Source organism: Apodemus sylvaticus, chromosome X (genome assembly GCF_947179515.1).
Source record: "Apodemus sylvaticus chromosome X, mApoSyl1.1, whole genome shotgun sequence".
NCBI classification, from domain to species: Eukaryota; Metazoa; Chordata; class Mammalia; order Rodentia; family Muridae; genus Apodemus; species Apodemus sylvaticus.
The window spans coordinates 98,638,192-98,659,653 of record NC_067495.1 but is presented as its reverse complement, the minus strand read 5'-3'; the positions used below and the strand labels follow the sequence as shown (position 1 = coordinate 98,659,653).

General features: G+C 43.5%; 3 protein-coding genes across 6 annotated transcripts; 2 read left to right on the top strand and 1 right to left on the bottom strand.

The window, feature by feature from the left end:
- Positions 1 to 905: 905 nt before the first annotated feature.
- Zcchc18 (zinc finger CCHC-type containing 18) lies at positions 906 to 4,186 on the bottom strand. Of its 2 annotated transcripts, none has more exons than XM_052171012.1 (4): positions 3,874 to 4,186; positions 3,506 to 3,560; positions 3,198 to 3,337; positions 906 to 2,757 (listed from the first exon to the last, which is right to left on the bottom strand). In XM_052171012.1, exon 4 carries the CDS (start codon positions 2,631 to 2,633, stop codon positions 1,452 to 1,454), a length of 1,182 nt encoding a protein of 393 aa, XP_052026972.1. In that variant the 5' UTR covers positions 2,634 to 2,757; positions 3,198 to 3,337; positions 3,506 to 3,560; positions 3,874 to 4,186; the 3' UTR covers positions 906 to 1,451. The 2 variants fall into 2 exon arrangements, with proteins under 2 accessions (XP_052026972.1, XP_052026973.1); XM_052171013.1 differs by having other exon boundaries at positions 3,926 to 4,186.
- On the top strand, positions 4,158 to 14,820 carry Slc25a53 (solute carrier family 25 member 53). 3 transcript variants are annotated; one of them, XM_052171016.1, is made up of 3 exons: positions 4,359 to 6,120; positions 11,388 to 12,348; positions 14,628 to 14,820. In XM_052171016.1, the coding sequence occupies exon 2, from the start codon at positions 11,419 to 11,421 to the stop codon at positions 12,337 to 12,339; it is 921 nt and encodes a 306-aa protein (XP_052026976.1). In that variant the 5' UTR covers positions 4,359 to 6,120; positions 11,388 to 11,418; the 3' UTR covers positions 12,340 to 12,348; positions 14,628 to 14,820. The 3 variants fall into 3 exon arrangements, with proteins under 3 accessions (XP_052026977.1, XP_052026976.1, XP_052026975.1); XM_052171017.1 differs by lacking the exons at positions 4,359 to 6,120; positions 14,628 to 14,820 and adding an exon at positions 4,158 to 4,324 and having other exon boundaries at positions 11,388 to 13,887; XM_052171015.1 differs by lacking the exon at positions 14,628 to 14,820 and having other exon boundaries at positions 11,388 to 13,887.
- A 3,821-nt stretch (positions 14,821 to 18,641) lies between these two features.
- Positions 18,642 to 21,252, top strand: LOC127674946 (thymosin beta-15A-like). The gene is made up of 3 exons (XM_052170800.1): positions 18,642 to 18,746; positions 19,989 to 20,093; positions 21,036 to 21,252. The coding sequence occupies exons 2-3, from the start codon at positions 19,994 to 19,996 to the stop codon at positions 21,071 to 21,073; spliced, it is 138 nt and encodes a 45-aa protein (XP_052026760.1). The 5' UTR covers positions 18,642 to 18,746; positions 19,989 to 19,993; the 3' UTR covers positions 21,074 to 21,252.
- Positions 21,253 to 21,462: the final 210 nt, after the last annotated feature.

The window sequence follows — 21,462 nt, the reverse complement described above, 5'->3', positions numbered from 1 at the left end:
AATGCCCAGAATTATTCGAGAAAGCTGTAAGAAATGTCCCTCCCCCTTGAACCTTTGGCCCTGGCAAGCTCTCTCAGGAACTCAGGGCCTTCTACTCTGCTTCTGGCCTTAAAGGTGACGGAGGCTGAAGCTTTAGGACCACATGCAGTGCTGGGAGCAGGGGAGATGGGCATGGACAGAACACAGAAGGGTGAGCCTCCTCCATCCCCAAGAAATGAGTGTGGCTTCAGGAAAGGGGGGTACAAAATGATATTGGGGGGATGGAACAGGACAAGAGGCCGGGGCCAGGCAGGGCCACTCAAGAACGGTGGTTCTAGGAAAAGCACTGCAAGGCCCGTTGTGAGTACAGAACCCTAGTGACGGCTGCATCGCCTGCAGGTAGCACCTGGTACTCCTGTCCCCGACATGCCAACTACCACTGCTGTACACCCTCTTCCCAGACAGACCTGTGCAAACCTGATTATATTGGGGTAAAACGATTCACACTGCAGCTGCAGAGGTCTCTCGGCAGTCAAGAGCACTTTATGTGCTTGTGAGACCCATATTGTGTTCCCAGTACCTCCCCATATGGTAGCTTACAAACTCCAGGTACAGGGGAATCTGACAACGTCTTCTGGCCTCTGTGGGCTCATAATACATGCAGGCAGAAGTCCTATACTTCAAATAAATCTTTTACAAATGCTTCAGATCCTTAGATCAGCATTCATTTACACTCTGCTGTCAGCCTTATATGCAGTCATTCTCCATTCTCAGTTTTTCAGTAAAAAGACTAATGTTGGTGCAGATGACTGTATGAACTAGGAGGCAGGCCAGTAGCTATAACAGGCAGTGACGAGATATGTAGCTCATTTTAACTTCCCTTCTTACCTTTAAATAAAACACCCCTGCTGTAGTTGTTGCAATTAGTTTCAGTTTTTATTTATCTTCACCAAAGATATAGTGTGCATGACATTAGATGGTTATATATTCATTTATTTAGAAGTCCACAATATATACTGCCTGATGAAAAAATACATAATATAGAACAGCACTTATATGTGACCACTTTTATCAATACATATATACCTAGGCACACAGGTACAGGGAAATATATAGAAGGACATTCACCAAAGGGCTGACAATTCAGGGTGAGATTTTCAGGTAATGTGCACTTTAGTTTTTTTCTTCTTAGTTTCATTTAGAAGGTTCAAAAAGATACCACTTCACAGATAGATTAAGATCACCAGAGAAAGACACACAGAGAAACAACCATTAAGCAGCTAATGGAATGAGCAAGGAATGATGTGGGCCCATGCCTCTCTGTTGCATGGTTTCCCAGTTTGCTTTTCTTTTCCAAAGAAATGCTTGTCTGAAATGAATTCCTTATGTTAGAAGCCCACCCCATCTCTTTTTCCTCCAGAATTAGTTTCTGAGGAGACTTAAACATTGATCTGGGGCTGAGTCTCACACCCTTAGTATGGTACAGAGGGTTTGGGTCTCTCCATATGAGTCAGCTCCTGCAGAGTGACTATCAGATTCTCAAACACCTGGCCCTTGTTGCTAGTATTGTCACAGGTTTCTTTGGCGTGACCCTCTTCACCACAATGAGGACAGCGGATTGGGTACTTTCGCTTTCTGGTTCTACCTAGATCCCCAGGCCCATTATTCCTTTGCCCAGAACCACTGCTAGTGGAAGGAGACTCCTCATCAAAATCATCAGAGGATTCAATAACTAGCATTTCTTCCTGAGAACTGGCTGTGCCTCTGAAGGAGGAGGGACCTGGGGGTGAGAGTGGAGGGTCCTCAGGCTCCACCAGGATCACATCTTCATCGGAATCATCCTGGGAATCATCTATCTCTATCACATTACAGTCAGCACTGCCTATCACTATAGGCAGGGAGCCCTGAAAGACGACAGGGCTGGCTGCCCGCTCCATTACTGTCTCAGATCTTCTGGGTCGCTTATTTCTAAGGAACATCTCTTCCCAATCCTCTTCCTCCCTTATCATCCTGATTAACTCCAGGAAGTCAGGAAGGCATTCCTGCTCATTCTGCGCATGCAGCTGGAGAAGCCCCTTAAGCCTGATGCGCAGATCCCTGCTCAGCTCAGCCCCTACAAGGAGCTGGTGCAGGCGAGTCCTGTTTGCCTCGCTCTGAGGAAGGACCCCTGCCTGGATAGCGTTCTGCAGCTGCACCTCTAAACGGATGGCATACAGGGATGGTTTCTCTCCCTGGGCCTGCAGGGTGTTTAAGAATTTGCCATGTGCTGTTATACTGCTCTCAGACTCCCCAAATAGCAACTTCATTGCCCGCAAAAATTCTGTTACATTTAGATTGGGATTGTCAGCCTGGAACAAACGCATGGCCTCCTTGGCAGGGCCCCTGAGGGTTCTCATCAGGCGTTTGATCTTTTCCTCTTCAGACATAGGCCAATCTGGCAGGACCTCATGGACTTGGCTTAGCCAGTTCTCAAAGGTTTCTTCCCCAGGGCCTAGCTCCGCCCTCCCAGAGAAGGACTGTATGTTTCTCTCTGCAATGTTGGCTATCAAAGGACCAAGACTCCTCCCCAGGGCCCTCAGCATGGAATGGGCAAAAGGCATAAAAGCTGCATTCTGCCGGCGACTGTTACCCATCCTAGCAAGGAGGCTAGCCATGCCTGACAGCAATTGGATATCTGAATACAAGACGCTTGGACTTTCTGCAAACAAAACAGTCCAATCTGCAGAAATCTCCAAAGGAACGTTCCCCTGCAGTCTCTTCCTTGCGTTTGGGTAGGAACTGTAAAACAAAACAAACAAACAAACAAACAAAAAAAAACCAAAAAAAATTTCAATAATACAATGGACTTGGAAACAAGATTCTAATCACATTTTCTACAGTCTTGAATATTTGCCCACTGCTCTAAAACTAATCAGCAGGAAAACTGGCACTTTACAACCTTGAGGCGCAATAATTTCTCTGTGCTAGTGAGGCCTTTGTCAGCCACATCCCCTCCTCCCTCCCTACTGTGCCCCACCCCACTGTCTGTTCTCTAGGAGAGGCGACAACTGTTGCTTGGAATTCTAGCTACAGCAACCTCTGGAGCCCCTACTAGGCTCTCAAAGAGAGGGCAATAGAATAAACCTTACAGAATTATGTTAATAAGTAAGGTCTTAAATATATTAGGTAGCAAGTTCCTCCCCCCCCCCCGCCCCCTCCCCCTTTTCTAGGATTCTTACCAAAGCTCGGAAACTGGCTTCCTCCTTTATTTCAAGCCTAGTGTCTGCAACAGGTGCTTTCCGTAATAGTTCTTGTCCCGGTAAGGTTGATCTCTGACCGTAGGCTGTCAGATCCAGGTGCTCTGGGCCTCTAATCTAAACTGCGCCACAGCAAAAGGAAGGAGGGAGAAGTGTCTGAGACGTCAGCAGTCTCATTTTTTCACAGGCGCCATTTTTGCCAGAAGGAAAAACCGTACCTTCAGAATGAAAGGCAAAATGCCCACCCCTCCTCCCCCAATTCATTTCACCCAGGGAAAACCGCGGCCTACCAGCTCTGCAATCAGTCACACAGAATTCACGTTTGAAATCGGCTTTGATGAGCTGCTATAGAGAAAAAGAAGAGAAATTGGATACCCTCCCATCTCTGTATTTCTATCCCAGAAGAGATGAGAGAAAGGGGGATCTCAGGACAAATGGATTGTGAATCATTCTCATTGTCCTTTGGTACCTTCCTGGAAAAAAAAATGTCCCCTCTCCAATCTAGGCAAACCCTAGGTAGGAAACTCACCTCATACCACCATATAGCCCAACCGATAGGGTGTTCACTTCCTTGCCTTGAAGTTGCCAATTCTGAAGCCCAAAATATTAAGGTTTCATCCTCCCATCCTCCGCATTATGCGGTTGCATCTCCCTTTACCTTCATAGATGAGCAGAGGATGCTCAGGGTCTGCTGCGTAGAGCTGTCTCACCTCTTAGGCCTTGCAGGGGAAAGGATGGCGCCTCAGCCTCTGAGCTGTCTGGGCGAGGCTCTTTGCAGGGTTGCCCAGCCAGGGGAGCAGAGTCGCAACCGCGGTTTCCAAGGCAGCTGAAGCTGCCCCCGCCCTCAATTTCAGCCTGCAGAGCCGCAGCGGCTGCTTTTAGCCTCTGCCCATTGAGACAAAAGAGAGTGACGAAGGTAGTGGCGTGGCCAATCAGCGGTGCACAGGGGCGGCCTCCCTGCAGAGCCTGGACCAGGATGCTAATGCCTGCCAGAGGGGGGAACCTGCTGGAGGGGGCTGCGGCAGACTGGCGCGGGAGCGGGCGCAGGCGCGGGCGCGGCGTCAAGTGCAGCTTGGACTCACGGACCTGGCCCATTTACATTTTCATTCGTGAGTTTGCAGCTTTCCCTCTATTCCCTTCTTCCTTTCGCCTTCCGCTTTGGCTCCCCTCCGATGCTTTGCAACCAGATGCCTTAAACACGAGGTGGGACCAAAACCAAGTGAACAATGAGAGTTCTTCACCTTTGTATAGGGGGGAAGGGGATAGCATTTGCTGAGCTCTTTCTGTGTGGCCAGCGCGCTGGCACGACCATCTCAAGTATTCTCATCAGTCTTGTGGCTAAAACGTAGCAGTGTACCCATTTAACAGAGAGGGGAATGTAAGCACCTAGGCAGTATGGGTAGGAAGCACAGAATTAACAGCTCTCACCCTAGCCCAAGCATCAGCCCTTTCAACATCCCCTTTCTAGTGTCAGATTAAGGGTTAGTAGAGAAAAGTTAAAATGACACTGAGAGGACCAGTACAAGGCTACATAAAATTAATGACCAAGAACTGATGTCAACTTAGAGATGAGAAAACCGAGCCTTTGGGAGCTTCGGCATCCTGTCCTGTATCAAGCAGCAAAGAAGCTAATAGCGTCGGATTCTGCACCTCGGTCAGCTGTTCTGTTGATGCCAGCGGTTTCCTCTGTGTTGATGCCAACACTTTGCCCTGTGCTGGGCTACCCTGAGAGAGCATTCTCACTCGTACATATCCACAAACTATCTCAGCAGCTCTGCTAATATAATGGTTGTGCTGATGAGAGGAGTGGGGGGAGACAAAGGCTACCTTTACGATATGCATTATGCCAAGGAGGAAACTCAGGCACATTTCTGCTCCCTGTTTTACACTAAAATAAACCACCTGTTTAAAAAAGATAGCAGCATTTCTGTATGACACCCCCCCCCAAAGGAAATCGGACTCAGAGATAACTTGCCTAAAATGACAGGGCGAAGACAGAGCTTTCAATCCAGAATTCATGCTACAAACTAAAGTATGGGCACCTCACTGCCTACCACAGAATAGTGGTTGAGGGCCTGTTAGAAATGCGCATTCCTGGGCCCCAGCCCTGGAGATTTGGCTTTACTGCAGCCTGGGGACGAGCAATGTCATCTGTATTTTACCTGTTTGTATAATTGGTTCTGGGTTATAGAGAAGCTGTGACCCACTATTCTAAACACCACACCATGCTGAAGGCTCTCAGTAAATGGGTCTGCCACTTAAATGTTTCTCCATAGCCTATTTTTCATGAACCTTAATCCCAGAGCAGAGAAGTTCCTACCTCAAGGCCTTCTTGAAACTGCGTGCAAAGAATTTGACCACATTTTTTTCTGACACTATAGCTCTCTAAGTTTTCACATGGGCCTGTGGCCTCCAAACAGTTAAGAATCATTCACTGCCTTACAATCTTCATAACATCTTCCTCTTTCAACACCTGCTTGAGGACGGAGTGTGAGAAAGAAAACACCATTTGACCTAACCCCCACACCCCGGCTCTCTGCCTCTGCCGTTGATATAGCTCTTTCATTTCCTGGCTCAAGGCTAGGTTGCTAGGTTGCCCTTCTGTGAGCTCTTCAGGGGACTTCTCCTTTGCTGGATTTGGCATCACTGGCCCCAGGAAGGAGCAACTCCATGGAAACGGCATGCAAGGCTGTCCAAAGCGAATGGGCCGTGAAGCCAGAGGCTAGAAAACCTGCTCCATTTTTTTTTTCCTGCTTCTGGTTCTTAGACAGCAGGTGACACTTCTCCCGTGTACACGGTGGCTAGAAAGCCCCTGTAGGGTTTGCACTGGACTCTTGATCCTTGGAAGCACGGGATCCATTTGAAACCCTGCAATTGTCATTGGCTTTGTCTTCAACCTGCTCAGGTATTTCACCTATTCCTGCCTGCCTTCTTATTTACAACTGTAGTCATTATAATTATATAAGCAATCCAAAATTGGAAGGAAGCACCTTCTCTATTGATTTTTTTTTTCTCTTGGAGGTGGAACAGTGGGGGTAAAGTAGAGAGCATTGGAGGGCTTTCACCTGGCAGAGTTAGGGCTGGGACTGGGAGTACCTAGTGGGTTTCCTTCATACTGGCTCTGCTCCCTAGTCTCATGTTAGTCAACAACCTCATAGCAGACCCTTGTTCTGTGTTTCCACTGGCTTTGCCACCAAAGTAGATGTTCTGTTGGACCAGGTAGGTAAGATGCAGGAACTAAAGGAGAGACTTAAGAGTTCGGATAAGAAATAATGAGACTGGATTGGGTAGAGGTTCGGAGGTTGAAGCAAGAATGTTTTAGAACAAAGGTACTAGCAAAATCCTTTGGGACAAAAAACATCTCTTATCTCTGGCTACGTGGATGGGAGTTGTACACCAAAGGATTGTTCTAATGAGGCCACGTTTTCAGATTTTGACAAATGAACTTTAAAAGCTTGAGGGTTAGGAGGTAAAGCTCTCATCTGAAATAATGGTGGCTACTTTTGGCAACTGGCCTCCTCTGTGCTAGGAATTTCCCATTGGTTATCTCATTTAAACTTCTCGGCAGCCCCTGCTGACACAGGCACCACGCACTGTCTTTCAGCATAGAAAATTGAGTTTCAAGGAGGTGAAGTAGCCTGCATGATACCTAGCTTCCCTAGACAAGCCAGAAAAGTCTTAGCTCCCATATGCTCGTTTGATTAGATTTGTAGACATGGGAGACAGATCATAGAGTTTAGTGATGATTGTTAAAGGCCGCCTCCAAGCCCCTTCTCCATCCCATACATTGAAATTAATGTTAGGGTGTCAGGTTCTCCTGGAGGGTTACATTGAGCCGTTGAATTCATGAAAGGAAGCTCTTCCCTGGCTCCCGTAGGAACAGTGGATGTGTTCCCAGCATGCCATTTCATCTGCCTCTAGCTGGTCTTCAGGAACATGTACTCTATGAAGACAGATAATGATGTTGGGAATAATCTTTTTGGATACTTTTAAAACAGTCACCAAGTCAAAGGTTTTCAGCAACTTTATCTCATGTTGTTACAAATTTTCATATCAGCCTTCTGTGTAAGAGACCTTATTGTCACCATGTTAGAGCTGAAGAATGTGAGACAACTTTCCTGCCCTTCCCCCAGATCACACAGCTACGTAAGCAGTGAAGGCAGAAAAAAAATCACAAGGGAAGCATGACCTTTCTTCCCTGGGTAAAATACAAGTAATTAGAGTTAGAAAATGATGTATGAGATATTTAAAGTATGGCGCTTCTTAATTACTGTTCACTTTTAATCCCTCAACATTATTGACCTAAATGGTAGAAGCAATTCGTGGTACAAAAGTGCAATGCCATTATCAACCACAGGTACAGAATCTCCCACATCTGAACCCTTGTGACAGAACACAGTTTGGGGGGGGGATGCCTGCAGAACAGCTTTCCTTGCCTAATGATTTTATAACTAAAGTAAAAGAGACTCCAAGAGGTCATTACATTTCTAAAGTCCTATAAAATGTTGATAACAGAACCAGAGCTTACAATGTGGGTGTGCCAAACCATTTTCCTTCTACTAAGTCAGACTGCCTTTTGGAGTGATGTTCACATCTTTATAAACATGAGAGCAGGAACTGGAAGGTTACTGAAGTCAGGGATAGATAAAATGAAAACTTTTTATCTCATCAATTGTTCTTATTAAGGCCAAGGTGAGATTTGGATGGGAGAGCTGTGGAAAGTTCCAGACTCCTGCCACTTTAGAGGTCTGATTGACTTAGGCAGGAAGAGGTAGGGGAGGGGCCCCATTTAGCTCCTGAGATATGGAAGTGACTACCAGGTGCCCAGAATTATTCTACATGGATGTAAAAACATGCACCCCCACACTGAGCCTTTAGCCCTGGCAAGTTCTCAACCAAAGGATCCCAGTAATGCAGGGCCTTCTACTCCGCTTCTGGCCTTGAAGGTGACGGAGGCTGAGGCTTTAGGACCACATGCAGTGCTGGGATCAGGAGAGATTGGCATGGACAGAACACAGAAGGGTGAGCCTCCTCCATCCCCAAGAAATGAGTGTGGCTTCAGGAAAGTGGGGTACAAAATGATATTGGGCGGGGGGAACAGGACAAGAGGCCGGGGCCAGGCAGGGCCACCCAAGAAGGGTGATTCTAGGAAAAGCACTGCAAGGCCCATTGTGAGTACAGAACCCCAGGATCGCCTGCAGGTAGCACCTGACCTCTACTCCTCACTTGGGGCCTCAGCCTGGTTGGCCCATAGCCTTCTTAAGTGAACCATAACCACAGACCACAGTGTTCTAGGTTCTGTGTGAAACTTGCTGTCCACGATCGTGCTTAGACTTCCTGTTTCTGCCTTTTGTCTTGATCGGCATGTGCTCTCTTTATCTTTGTTTGTACCTGACTAGCCATGTGCTTCCTTTCCCTGACATGACAGCTGCCACTGCTGCACACCTTCTTCTCAGACCTATGTAAGCCTTCCTCCCTCCCTCCCCCCTCCTTCCTTCTCCCTCCCTCTCTCTTTCCCTCCTTCCCTCCCTCCCTCCCTCCCTTCCTTTCTTCCTTCCTTCCTTTCTTCCTGACAGGGTTTTACTATGTTGCTCAGGCAGATTTTGCAATTCAGATTCACATGACCCCTTACCCCAGCCTCCCAAGTAGCTCAGACCACAGGTCTGTGCTACCACATCTAGATTTTGTTTCTTTCTTGATTGTAAATTTCCCTTTTGTGTCTTGGCCCCCAAATTGCATCTAATACTCCTCCTCCATGTCTTAAAATTTCTTTTATTTATTTATTTATTTATTTATTTATTTATTTATTTATTTTTGGTTTTTTCGAGACAGGGTTTCTCTGTGTAGCCTTGGCTGTCCTGGAACTCACTTGGTAGACCAGGCTGGCCTCGGACTCAGAAATCCGCCTGCCTCTGCCTCCCAGAGTGCTGGGATTACAGGCGTGTGCCACCACTGCCCGGCGTCTTAAAATTTCTTAAGTGTGTGTGTGTGTGTGTGTGTGTGTGTGTATGCGTGCACGTGCACCTTTTTCCTCCACTTGGCCTTGAACTTGGTATGTAATTGAGGCTGGCCTTGAACTCCTCATTGCCTTCTCTTTACTTTCCAGTGATAGGTTACATATATGCACTATTGTGTGCAGTTTATATGGTGATAGGGCTTAAACACAGGGCTTTATGAACACTAGAAAATCACTCTGTCAGCCAGGCAGTGGTGGCGCATTCCTGCAATCCCAGCACTCTGGGAGGCAGAGGCAGGTGGATTTCTGAGTTCAAGGCCAGCCTGGTCTACAGAGTGAGTTCCAGGTCAGCCAAGGCTACACAGAGAAATCCTGTCTCGAGAAAAAAACAAATCCAAAAAAAAAAAAAAAAAAAAAAAAAAAAAAACGAAAAAAAAAGAAAAAGAAAGAAAAAGAACAAGAAAAGCACTCTCTCATCTGAGCTACATGCCCTGATGGTACCGTTTTGATTCTTACATATGTGGAACATGACTCGTGATTCCGGTGTGCAGTGAGTAGTAGCCAGGCACCCTGATAAACAGACAGTGAGAATAAAGGACAATCTTGCACCAAATGTCAGTAGAGCACAAAATGAGAAGCCCTGCTGTATTCTGTAGCTATACATATAAAAGGTAAAACTTGAAAATTGCCAGATGCTGACGTCATGGGATGGAGGAGCTTCCAGAAGCAGTTGCTCTTCACTCCCTTCAGTTACGGAGCAGTGTGGTGCTGTCAGGAGACAGCTGTAGTTTGGGCAGGAAGCTACAGAGGTAGATGGGAGGAGGTGTTCACCCCAACATTTACAACCTACTTTGAAAGAAAGTTTTGCACTGCAACTTTTTACTACATTAAAAAACATTTTGCTGGGAGAGGGCTGAATCAGGAAAGGGCTTGCTCTGCAAGCATGAGAATTCAAGCTTGGATCCACATTAAAATGCCAGGCAGGGTGGCACATGCATGTAACCCTAGAGCTGGGGCAGCAGTAACAAGAGGACTCCTGGAACTCTCTGGTCAGCTATTCTTGCCAAATTAGTGAGCTCCAGCTTCAATGAGATACCCTATTTCAAAAAAAAAAAAAATAAGTTTGAGACTTATAGAAGACAAGTAGTATCAATTTCTAGCTTCTACTAGTATAAACATCCATGCACATGTATGCACATGCACACACATACACACACTTATACACCTGCATACACACACACACACACACACACACACACCAAAAATTTGGGGGTGCAGTCTGTGAATCTGATTGTAGAATTGCTTGGACACACAGGGCCTAGGATTAACCTGTAGCATGGCAAAACATAGTTTGGGAAATAGAGAAACAACTTGCTTGTTCAGTAGGTAATAAGATCTGAAGCAACAGCTCAGCAGAAGACCAAGGTTCAGTTCCTAGCCCCACATCAAGGTCACTCAAACTGCCTGTAACACCAGGAGATCCAACATCTTCTTTTAGCCTCTGCGGGTGTATTCATACATGGCATGCAGGGACTTTTTAAAAAAATATTTATTTATTTATTATATGTAAGTACACTGTAGCTGTCTTCACACACACCAGAAGAGAGCATCAGATCTCGTTACAGATGATTGTGAGCCACCGTGTAGTTGCTGGGAATTGAACTCAGGACCTCTAGAAGAGCAGTCAGTGCTCTTAACTGCTGAGCCATCTCTCCAGCCCGCAGGGATATTTCAAAATGTCAAGTTTTGTGGTTAAGAATTGAAGGTAATAGGTTTCCTCATTTCTTTCTTTCCTTTTTTTGGATTTGGTTTTTTCGAGACAGGTTTTCTCTGTGTAGCCCTGGCTGTCCTGGAACTCACTCTGTAGACCAGGCTGGCCTCGAACTCAGAAATCCGCCTGCCTCTGCCTCCTAAGTGCTGGAATTAAAGGCATGCACTACCACTGCCTGACTTTTTCTATGATTATTAATCATAATTCTTTGAATGTTTGGATTTTACTGTGTCACCAAAGTACCACACACTCTCAAGGGAAATAAATTAAAATTTTCATTTAAGGTTGATGAAATATTCATTCCCTAAGGGAGTGTCTGTTCTAGAAATGGTTAAAAGTGTTTCCTGACACCCAAGTTTCTCATAGTTCGATATCACACCAAACCAGGAAAACCCTTGTCAAGGCATTTAAATGCTTAGCCTAATTTCTTGTCTCCTCTTGCTAGCCTCTTCCATCCGTGTCCAGTTGTGTTCAGCATGGAGGAGCAGAACAACACTGCTGGGAAGGAGCTTCAACACAGGACCCGAGCAGAAGTTCCAGGAAAGAAAAGCTGGCAGTCACAGGCCTACACCCTCGGGGCGATTTCCAACTTTATGTCTACTTTTCTGACCTTTCCTATCTATAAGGTTGTGTTCCGGCAGCAGATCCACGCTGTGGCAGTGTCAGAAGCTGTGAGACAGCTTTGGCACGAAGGCCCTCAGTACTTCTACAGGGGCATCTACCCGCCTCTTCTCTCCAAGACCCTCCAAGGGACTCTGCTGTTTGGCACTTATGATAGCTTGCTGTGTTTTCTCTCCCCGGTTGGACCTCACTCCCTCGGACAGCGCTGGACTGCAGGGCTCATGTCAGGTGTAGTAGAAGCTGTAGCACTCAGCCCCTTTGAAAGAGTACAGAATGTGCTTCAGGATGCTCGCAAGCAAGCTTCCTTCCCCAGCACCTTCAGCATTCTCAAGGAATTCAATTCTTATGGGCTTTGGGGGAGGCTGTCACTGGGCTATTACCGGGGTTTCTGGCCAGTCCTTGTCAGAAACAGCCTGGGAAGTGCTCTCTACTTCTCCTTCAAGGATCCTATCCAGGATGGCTTGGCAAGGCAAGGCCTGCCCCACTGGGTTCCTGCTTTGGTGTCTGGTAGTGTCAATGGAACCATCACCTGCCTGATTCTGTATCCTCTGATTGTGCTAGTCGCCAATATGCAGTCTCATATTGGCTGGCAGAGAATGCCAAGCCTGTGGGCCTCCGCACAAGATGTGTGGGACACGCGAGGGAGAAAAATCCTGCTGATTTATAGAGGAGGATCCCTGATCGTCCTCAGGTCCAGTGTGACATGGGGCCTCACTACTGCTATCCATGACTTCTTGCAGAGAAAGGCTCACACCAAGAAAGAGATGAAAGACTGACTAAAGGAAGTGAGTCTATGGTGTCTTTCTTCTAAATCTTTCCTTGTTGGTCGTGTATAGTATATTTCTTTGGCTTGGTTACCTAAAACAACCATTCTCTATAAACTGTCACTGCATGGGAGAAGCTCCTAACTTTTCACCGGTTAGTCACAGATAAAGCCTACCAGGATTCCTTGGTCAAAGAAAGTCTCCCTAGTCTATACACAGCTTCAGTAGCCTCAGAACCTGGAACCTTTAAATAAGCCTTTTAATAAGCTGTAGCCCAGATTAGATGGCATTCCTTCAAGGATTTTTTTTTTTAAATAAGAGGAAACTTTAAAAGAAGACTCTGCTCAATGCTGTAAGTCTGGGGTCCTTCTGTGTGTCCTTCTGACCAAACTGAGTAGACCTCTAAGTTCAACGAACTACACTAGACTTTGAGAACAACCTCAGAGATGCCTATATTTTACTGACATTTCTCACTGCCTCTACCACAGTCATTTTCACTTCAAGCTATGGGTCCCATTTTCAGGGTGTCTGCTCTGATTGGAAACCCTAGATTTAACTCACTTGCACCCATCAGATGCCACAAGAACTGAAGATGCTGAATGTGGGGCTGAGAAAACATTTGGTGCCTGGATAGAAGGAAAAAAGGCTTTGAACCAAGAAATTTAATTAATTTAATTACATGCCAAATAGAGAAAAAAATCACTACATGTGATTTGGTGTTATTGGATATATATATATATATATCCATAATCATATATGATTATGCTGCCTACAAACCATTTAATAAATTATAAGAAACTTGGAGCTAGCATGAACATATCTCTTCATAATTAATCACTAATTCTGTTGATATGCACAGCTATATAGTATATAATGATCTCAGCCTGCTGTTCAGAGCCATTGTCAATATGGACCCCACATGACTTTATGCATAGAATTACCCCACATGCATGGACTGCATATGCCAGCCAAATGCAGTGTTTTTCACTTCCCAAACATTCCACAAACTTACCCAAGGCCATATACTCTACCCCATACTGTTCTCTCCACTTGCACTGCCCTCCCCTCCAAAAAGGCCTCCAATTTACAAAAGTTCAGCTCTGATGCCACTGTCTGTATGGAGCCCCTTCTCTGTCACCCCCCTCAAAACTGAATGTGACATTAATTTTGTGATATCTTTTTTTAACGGCTCATCAACATGCACTGATCCCATTATGTCACTGGTCCCATGTGGTCCTAATGTTCTTGCTGTTCTTCAATACCTCCTACTAGTCTGTAAACTTCTTGAAAGCAGGGATTCTTGTATGCATTTTTAAATCCTCCATTGTGCCTAGGTGCTCAATAAAGTTGGTGAATTATCAAATTGATTATCAAGCTGTGATATGGTCTCTATTCTCAGGGTGCTATCCCTATTACATGAAGATAATGTTACTGACTCATTGTCAACAAGACACATGCCTTTGGGATGTGTTTTTTCCTTTTAATAGTGGATTTAGTTTTGTGCTAATTATGATGCCAATGACGATAACAATGGTAATAAAATTATGTTCAATCACAATACTTAGAGAGTTTGTGGTATTTACGGCATGCTTGTGATTAAAACTTTAGCACCAAAAAACCACACAAACAGAATCACACTGCACAAACTACCCTACTCCTTTCAGATCTAGAGTTTTGAATGCTCCCAAGATGGCATGTGCTGCAGTTCTTGCTTCATACATGATACCAAGATAAATTCCTCTACCCACACCTCCTCACTGAACCAAAACTGTCCTTTATAATGAACCATTTGTCTAGTGATGAGAATCCATCACTGAATGCTACAGGAATTAAAGTCAGGATTGTAGGCCATAAGAATACTAGTATTTATTTGCCAAGAAGATCAACAGAAAATTGCCTTCCAGAAGAGCTGCAGACGAGCTTCCAAATAGTAGATATAAGTGGGCCGGGACAGTGTTGTTAGTCTTTTTTACCTGCAGAGTCTACATCTATGCATTATTGATAGAAAATATTTGGTGGGAATTGCATATGTATTGAACATGTACAGTTCTTTTGCTTATACGTTTGAACAACACAGTACAACAATCAATTTCAGGGCACCTAACCTTGTATTCGATTTTATAAATAAACTAGAAATGATTTGAAATGTATGGGGTAGAGCAGGGCATGGTGCCACACATCTTTTTTTTTAATATTTTTATTTTCTATATTCTTTGTTTACATTCCAAATGATTTCCCCTTTCCCGGATCCCCCCTCCCCATAAGTCCCATAAACCTTCTTCTCTCCATCCCTTCTCCAGGAACACTCCTCCACTGCTGGTGGTGCCACACATCTTAACCCCCTTCCTGGGAATGCGAGGGTAGGAGGATCAGGAGTTCAAGGTCACCCTAAGCTACATAAATCCAGGACAGACTGGGCTGCGTGAGATCAAGACTCAACTCCTCCTCCCTCCCCACAAAATGAAAAATAAACCAAAATAAAATTAAAACAACATATTGGGTGGGAAGTTTCATGTCAATAAAATTATACAATTTTTGAAATTATGGGACTTCAGAAGTGACTGATTTGGGTATTTCCAGAGATTCCTGGAACCAAATCTCTATGGATCCTGTTGGATATCAATGCTTGTCCATTCAAGGAAATATGATACATATTCGTACAAAGAAAGGAAAATTAGAACAGCAGCTAGTTATACTTATGTGTAACTTCCAAGAGAAAATATTCACAAAGATGTGTAACAAACTAAAGAGAAATAATTAGCACTATTCCCCCATATTTTTATCCAAAAAATGCACTTTTCTCCAAGTACACTGAGAATTCACAGATGTTACTATTATCAATCCGTATCTCCTTCTTCATTCTAACTATTTAGAAAGAAATATGAGCTTTTAGAAAAATGTTATGCATAATGCTTAAAGAACATCTATGTATTCTTAGATCCATTCACCTATTAACATTTTATGTCATTTGCTCTATTATATGAGCATGCATTCTCTCTCTCTCTCACACACACACACACACACATACACACACACACACACACACCCTTCTTTTTGAGACAGAGTCTCTCTGTGTAGCCATTGCTGTCCTCTAACTTACTCTATAGATCAGGCTGGCAGCCAGGCAGCGGTGGTGTACAGTTTTGATCATAGCCCTCGGGAGGCAAAGGCAGGCAGATCTCTGAATTCGAGGTCAACCTGGTCTACAAAGTGACTTTCAGTATAGCCAGGGCTACACAGATAAAATCTGTTTCAAAAGACAAAACATAACAAACAAAGAAAAGATAGACAAGGCTGGCCTTGAACTCAGAGATCCACCTGCTTCTACGTCCCAAGTGCTAAGATTAAAATGCGGCACAGTGCTTGGCCCATAATTCATTTCAATGCTTATAGATATGCTATTCATATATTCAAGTTTTTTAATGACAGGTTTTTATATCTCTGATAATTCTATAAAGCTCAGTGGTAGCAGCCTTATCTAGAATCCTTGAGAACATCCTCCACACCACAGAACAAATAATGCATAAAATGGGCTTGTTACCAAATAGTTTTTACCCAGAGTTTCTAGTCCAGGCCAGCCTTGAACTCTATATTGACAAGGATGATGTCACACTTCATGTCCCATTTGTGTGGCACTGGAGCTCAAACCCAGACAGAGTCTTGTATATAATTGGCAAGCTCTTTAACTGAGCAACAGCCTCAAACCAGCTTGCAAAATATTATAAAAGGAAAATTCACAAGACATGTTTAATCCTAATTTGTGGTAGTTTCTTAAATTTACGCTAATTGCTTTACACACAAGTTTTAAATGTATGTGTTGAAATTTGAAGTTATGGAATTATAAAGATTTACAACCAAAGTATGGCATAATTTAAATTGAATCATAGAAAAACCTAAGGAATGTTGTAAAATTACACAGACCTATCATTTTTCCAACTTAAATAATCTGAGTAAAATTAACACTACGATTATTGTCCTGTTAATTCAACTGTCAACATTAATATTTCATTTTGTGATGATAATCTAGTCATTTTTTAGGATATTTGAAATATTACTTTCAGGACTTGAGATCAACAAAATAAGGAGCTAATAAACACCTCTATTGGTTTAAAGACATATTAAATCCAGAGTTTAACACCATCAAATAAAAAATAGGCAAAGGTATATACAATATGATTCAGCCATAAAGAGCTACGTGTCTACATACAAGATTCTGTGGAATATTTTTCTAAGAATGCAATTACTGGTTTGTTGGGTGTGCATACTTTCAATTTAACTGCAGTTTATGCAGCACACAGAAATTTCTACCCTTACAATCTATGTTCAACATTTCCTGTTGCTCCACCTGCAGGCCAACAGCTGGCACTACCTGACATTCGTTTTCCAACTCACTGGCAGTAAAATGAAGTTTCCTCCATTGATTTTCCTGATTGTTAATAATGTTGAGCATAGTTCCATATGCCTGTTGGACATTAGGATCTCTTCTCTTGATAACCATTTATTCGAGACATTTGCCCCCTTTCTTGTTGAATTTTGTCAGTTTTTCAAATTTATTAAGGCAGTTATTTGTTCTAACTTCAATCCTTTGTTCTCTTTACAGTGTCTGTGTGTTTTCTGAGGAGAAATTACTCTTTGAATAGATAGCCTTAGTTTTTCCTTTCACATTTATTTCTCCAAATACATTTGGAATGAATTTTAGTGTAAGATGTGAGGATGGTGGCTGGAGAGAGAGTGCTTTCCTAGTGTGTACAGGGCCTCAGGTTCAACCGTAGCATGTAAACACTGTGAGACTAGATGTTCACTTTCATATTTTCTTGATAAATATTCAGGTATCATAATATCATTTGTTGAAAAGTCTTTCCAGATTCATTTAGGAAAGAATTCTATCAAATATGAACCATTTGTGTATCCTCAAGTCTCAACTATAGAGCTGCTCTGTTCCATTGTTTTTCATGGCTAGGTTTATGCCATTGTGTCTTCAAAAATAATTCTTTGTTCAGGTGGGGAAAGGATGGAGGGAGAGTGTGCTGGAATCAGGGTGGGGGACTTCTCTGGGAGAGCCAGAAACCTAGGGCAATGGAAACTCCTGGAAATCTATGAAGATGTCCCTAGCTAAGACTCCTTGCAATGCGGGGTCTGGAGCCTGAGCTCGCCATCTCCTGTAACCAGGTGAGACTTCCAAAGGGGACACTGGGACATAAACCTAGCCCCAAAACTTTATGGCTATAATTTGTCCTGCCTACAAGATTTGTAGGGGTAAAAGATAGAGTGGATATATGCATGGGAGTGGGGCCGTCTGCTGGAACATGGGCAATCTCTCATTGACCGCTTCTTTGAAGGAAAGTGGGTCTCCCTTTCCAAACAACCGTCAACTGTCAGTAATTCTCAGCTAGGGGCAGGACTTCTTGTGCTCCTTACCCCTCCATGCTGGGATATTGTCTGATTTAATTTTGATCAGGTTATGCACCTGGGATCACATATGTTCAGAAAACACTGTAGTGATCCACTGTCTCTAGCTCTTCAAAATCTTTCTGCCCCTCTTCTGCCACAATTCTCTAAGCCTTGGGAGGACGTAACTTCAGTCTATGCAGTTTTCATCTTCTGTTTCTTGTGTATGAAACAAAGTACTAGGTGAAAAGCAGTGTCAGCAGACTGTCTTGTGGTTATTCTAAACTAACTGTTCTCCTGGTCAATGGTACAAAAAAGCCTAAAATGTCACATGATTACAGAGCCTATGTTCTGGAGTGGATGGCCCTGAACCACTAGCTCTCACATCTGCACTATTTGCTGGCCAGAGAACAGAGGTTGCTAAGCATAGGTTCAAAACCACTGGTCATTACAGTATGATCCCCTCCCAAGGGGTATAAAAAACAAACAAAACAAAAACAAACAAATGAACAAAACGAAGAATGCAGTTTTGCATTCAGTTTGGCCCCTGAAACCTAGATATTAAAATTTAACTGGGTGAGATGTAGCTGTTAAATGTGAAGCCCCTAAATTGGCGGAGAGAGGAATGAATGTATTTGTAAAGAAGGAATTGTGGACCCCAGGGCTAAAGCTGTGGAAGAGAAGGCGAATTGAACCTTGCCAATAATTGTCCCTTAGCCATCAGCTTTTTTTTTTAATACCATGACATCATCAAGCACTCTTATAGGTGGGTTGCAGGTAAACGGAACAGAAACAGCCAACCAGAAAACTAGACCGGGGAGGGGGCGTGGCAAGACAGGACTTGTCCAATCAGAGAGGCCCGTGTAAGGATTGCGTTAGAACATCTGTTCAATCGTAGGGGGGTGGGCGGGACGTAGGGGCGGGACCGTTGGAGAGTTTATCCCCTTGTGGCCGCACGGGCGAACACCACCCTGGACTAGAGGTAGCTGCGGACTTAGCTTCTGTTCTGACCGGAGCCATCAAACCAGCAGGTGAGAACGCTTGGCCCTCACGGGAGCAGGCACAGTGGCGACTGCTGGCATGTGTGCTAGCGTTTTCGTGTTTTCAGGAAAACCGAGCTCTGTCTGCTCACCGGAGTTCGCAGAGGCTTTGTTTCTAGCCAGTGACGAGCGTGGCCCTGGTGGTGATGGTGGGGTACCCACCTTGAGAAATTCAGAGGGACCAGCAGCTCCGAGGAGTTCGTGAAGGCTAGAAGGAGGGTTTGGGCGGATGGGAAAGGGCCTTTTAGGGTTGGTTCTCGCCTCTCTGCCCCGCCCTGTGGTTACAAATGTGTGAATCCCAGTTTTTCTGGCTTTGAGTGTGGAGCTGTTCAGTGAACAAAAGAGGGCCTTAGGGTATCCTTCATTGAATGGCGGTGGGTGGGTTTGGGCCCTGTGGAAGCTTTTGGGATAAGGACTCTCCAGTGTACTTGCGTCAACAGATTGTGTCATACCCCAGTGGTGTAACAAAGAAGAGTTCTGCCTTCTGATCTTTGGGGTCTTTTCCTATTGTTCTTTTTCTGATACACTTGTGAAATTTAGACACCAGGGATTTCACCATGGGTACCTTTGTAACATACCTATTACTAGTGAAAACTGGTGAAGTAGAATTTAATTCTATTTGGCTTACTTCACTCTGTTAAAGTTCTGAGTCTGAGTCTGTTTGGCTCCCCGCCCCCTCACATGTTTACTAAGGCTACAAGAAGATATCATGTGAGACTTGTAAACCCCTTTCATCATTCAATTAGAAGTCAGTACCGCGTTGTATGACATTTTCTGTGTGATTCTCACCACCATTCCCAAATACCCTCAAAGTAATTGGCTAGAAGGTGAAGATGCTTAGATAGTCCATCCTGTCTTCCCTAGTCAAATCTAGCCCTTTATTTTCTCTTCTATTGCTATCTGCTAATTCTTGTCACTTCTATTTTACCTTTGTTGGGAATTTTAAAGTGAGCCACACCCCCACACCCCCACACCCCCACACCCCCACTGCCAGTTTCTAGAGTATCTTGGTTTCTATAGCATCTTTGTTTGCTGTCATTTATTACCACCAGAAATGAGCTGATGCTTTGCAATCACAGTACTCTAAGAGAAACAGGACTTTCTAAGATCGGCTGTTTTACAGCATGTAACATATTCACTGATAGTGAATGAATGCTTTTACTGTGACTCAATCTGATCATCATTCTAGTGGGTAACTATTTTTTATCTTTTTTGGTCTTTTTTTGTCTTTAGTCAAGATGAGTGATAAACCAGACTTGTCAGAAGTTGAAACATTTGACAAATCAAAGTTGAAGAAAACTAATACTGAAGAAAAAAATACTCTTCCATCAAAAGAAAGTAAGTAATGGGGGTTTCTAGTAGTGAAAGTTGGTATAGTCAGTTAACAATCCTATGTTCTTTTAAGTTTTTCACAAATTAAATAATAGTGTTTTACCATACTTAACCATTTAAAATATCCAGTAGCTGATTTTATTACTGGGGATATGTGTTTCCTGCATAACAAACATCAGTGGTATAAAGAAACAAAAGCTATTTTCTGTTGAAATTTACAAAATCACATTAAAATTAACCTTGGAATAATTGACAAAACCCCCGATGTACACTTGTAATCATGTGGTGTTTTTCTGCCTTGACAAGTTTGGGTGTGATCTTGTTCCCCTTAATGACTCTGCGGATGTTTCAGATCTTTTGTAAATGGAGTAAGTTCAGATCTTGAATACACTTGACACTCCCAGACTCAGGGAATTACTGTTCTTGCCCAGGTTTTTATCTTCCTGGAGAATTTCCAAAAATCATTCACAAATGCTGTGCCATGCTTTGCTTTCTGTCACACTAAACTTATCTGACAGTCCCAAAACCAGACAAAATGGCTTTAAAGTATAAGACGGTTTTAAAGTATAAGTTTCCTTATTGGACTATGATAAATATATCGGAATGAAGTACTTCATTTACCATTTAGTCTCAAAGAGTGTACATCTACTTTAAATGGAATATAAAACCTATAGTTGATTGATTCTAATGGATATTCAAAATGGTTGCTATGCATTCACATAACACTTTGTGAGGATTTGCGGGTGCTACCTTACTTAGTATTCTGAATGTAAAGCATGTATGATAACCATTTGAAGATTTAGCACAGAATTCTTTTTAATGGTGCTGGGTTTCCAACACCAGGCCTTAGTTCACAATAGCCAAGCCCTGTACAAACTCTAGGAAGACACTAGACTTTAGAAAATTTCTCTGCTAATAATATTTTTATGTTTCTTTTTTTATCCTCAGCGATCCAGCAAGAGAAAGAATATAATCAAAGATCATAAAATGAGGATCTCCTTTCAAGAGCAACTTCAGCATTGCCTGTCAGTCTTGGCTTTAGGCTTGTTTCTATAAACCTATGTGACATGTAGACATTTTAGGCAATTCCTGATAGGTTCTTTTACTAACTTGGCTGAAAGGTCAGCATTTGCTACCAACCATTAAATTTGGTTTCCACTGCTCACTGCTGTGTAATTTTCATTGTCAATATTCTTTTGTTGGTCTTGGGGCATGTGGGTTTTTCACTTGCTGCAAGTCAAATCAGTTTTAACTTACAATTGCGCCATCATCTTTGTGATATCATGTACTGTTGCAGCTCCTTGGGTTTATTTTCATTTTCTACTGTAACATTAAATTAAGTATAGTCACAAGCTTCCCATGGTACACTCTTTGT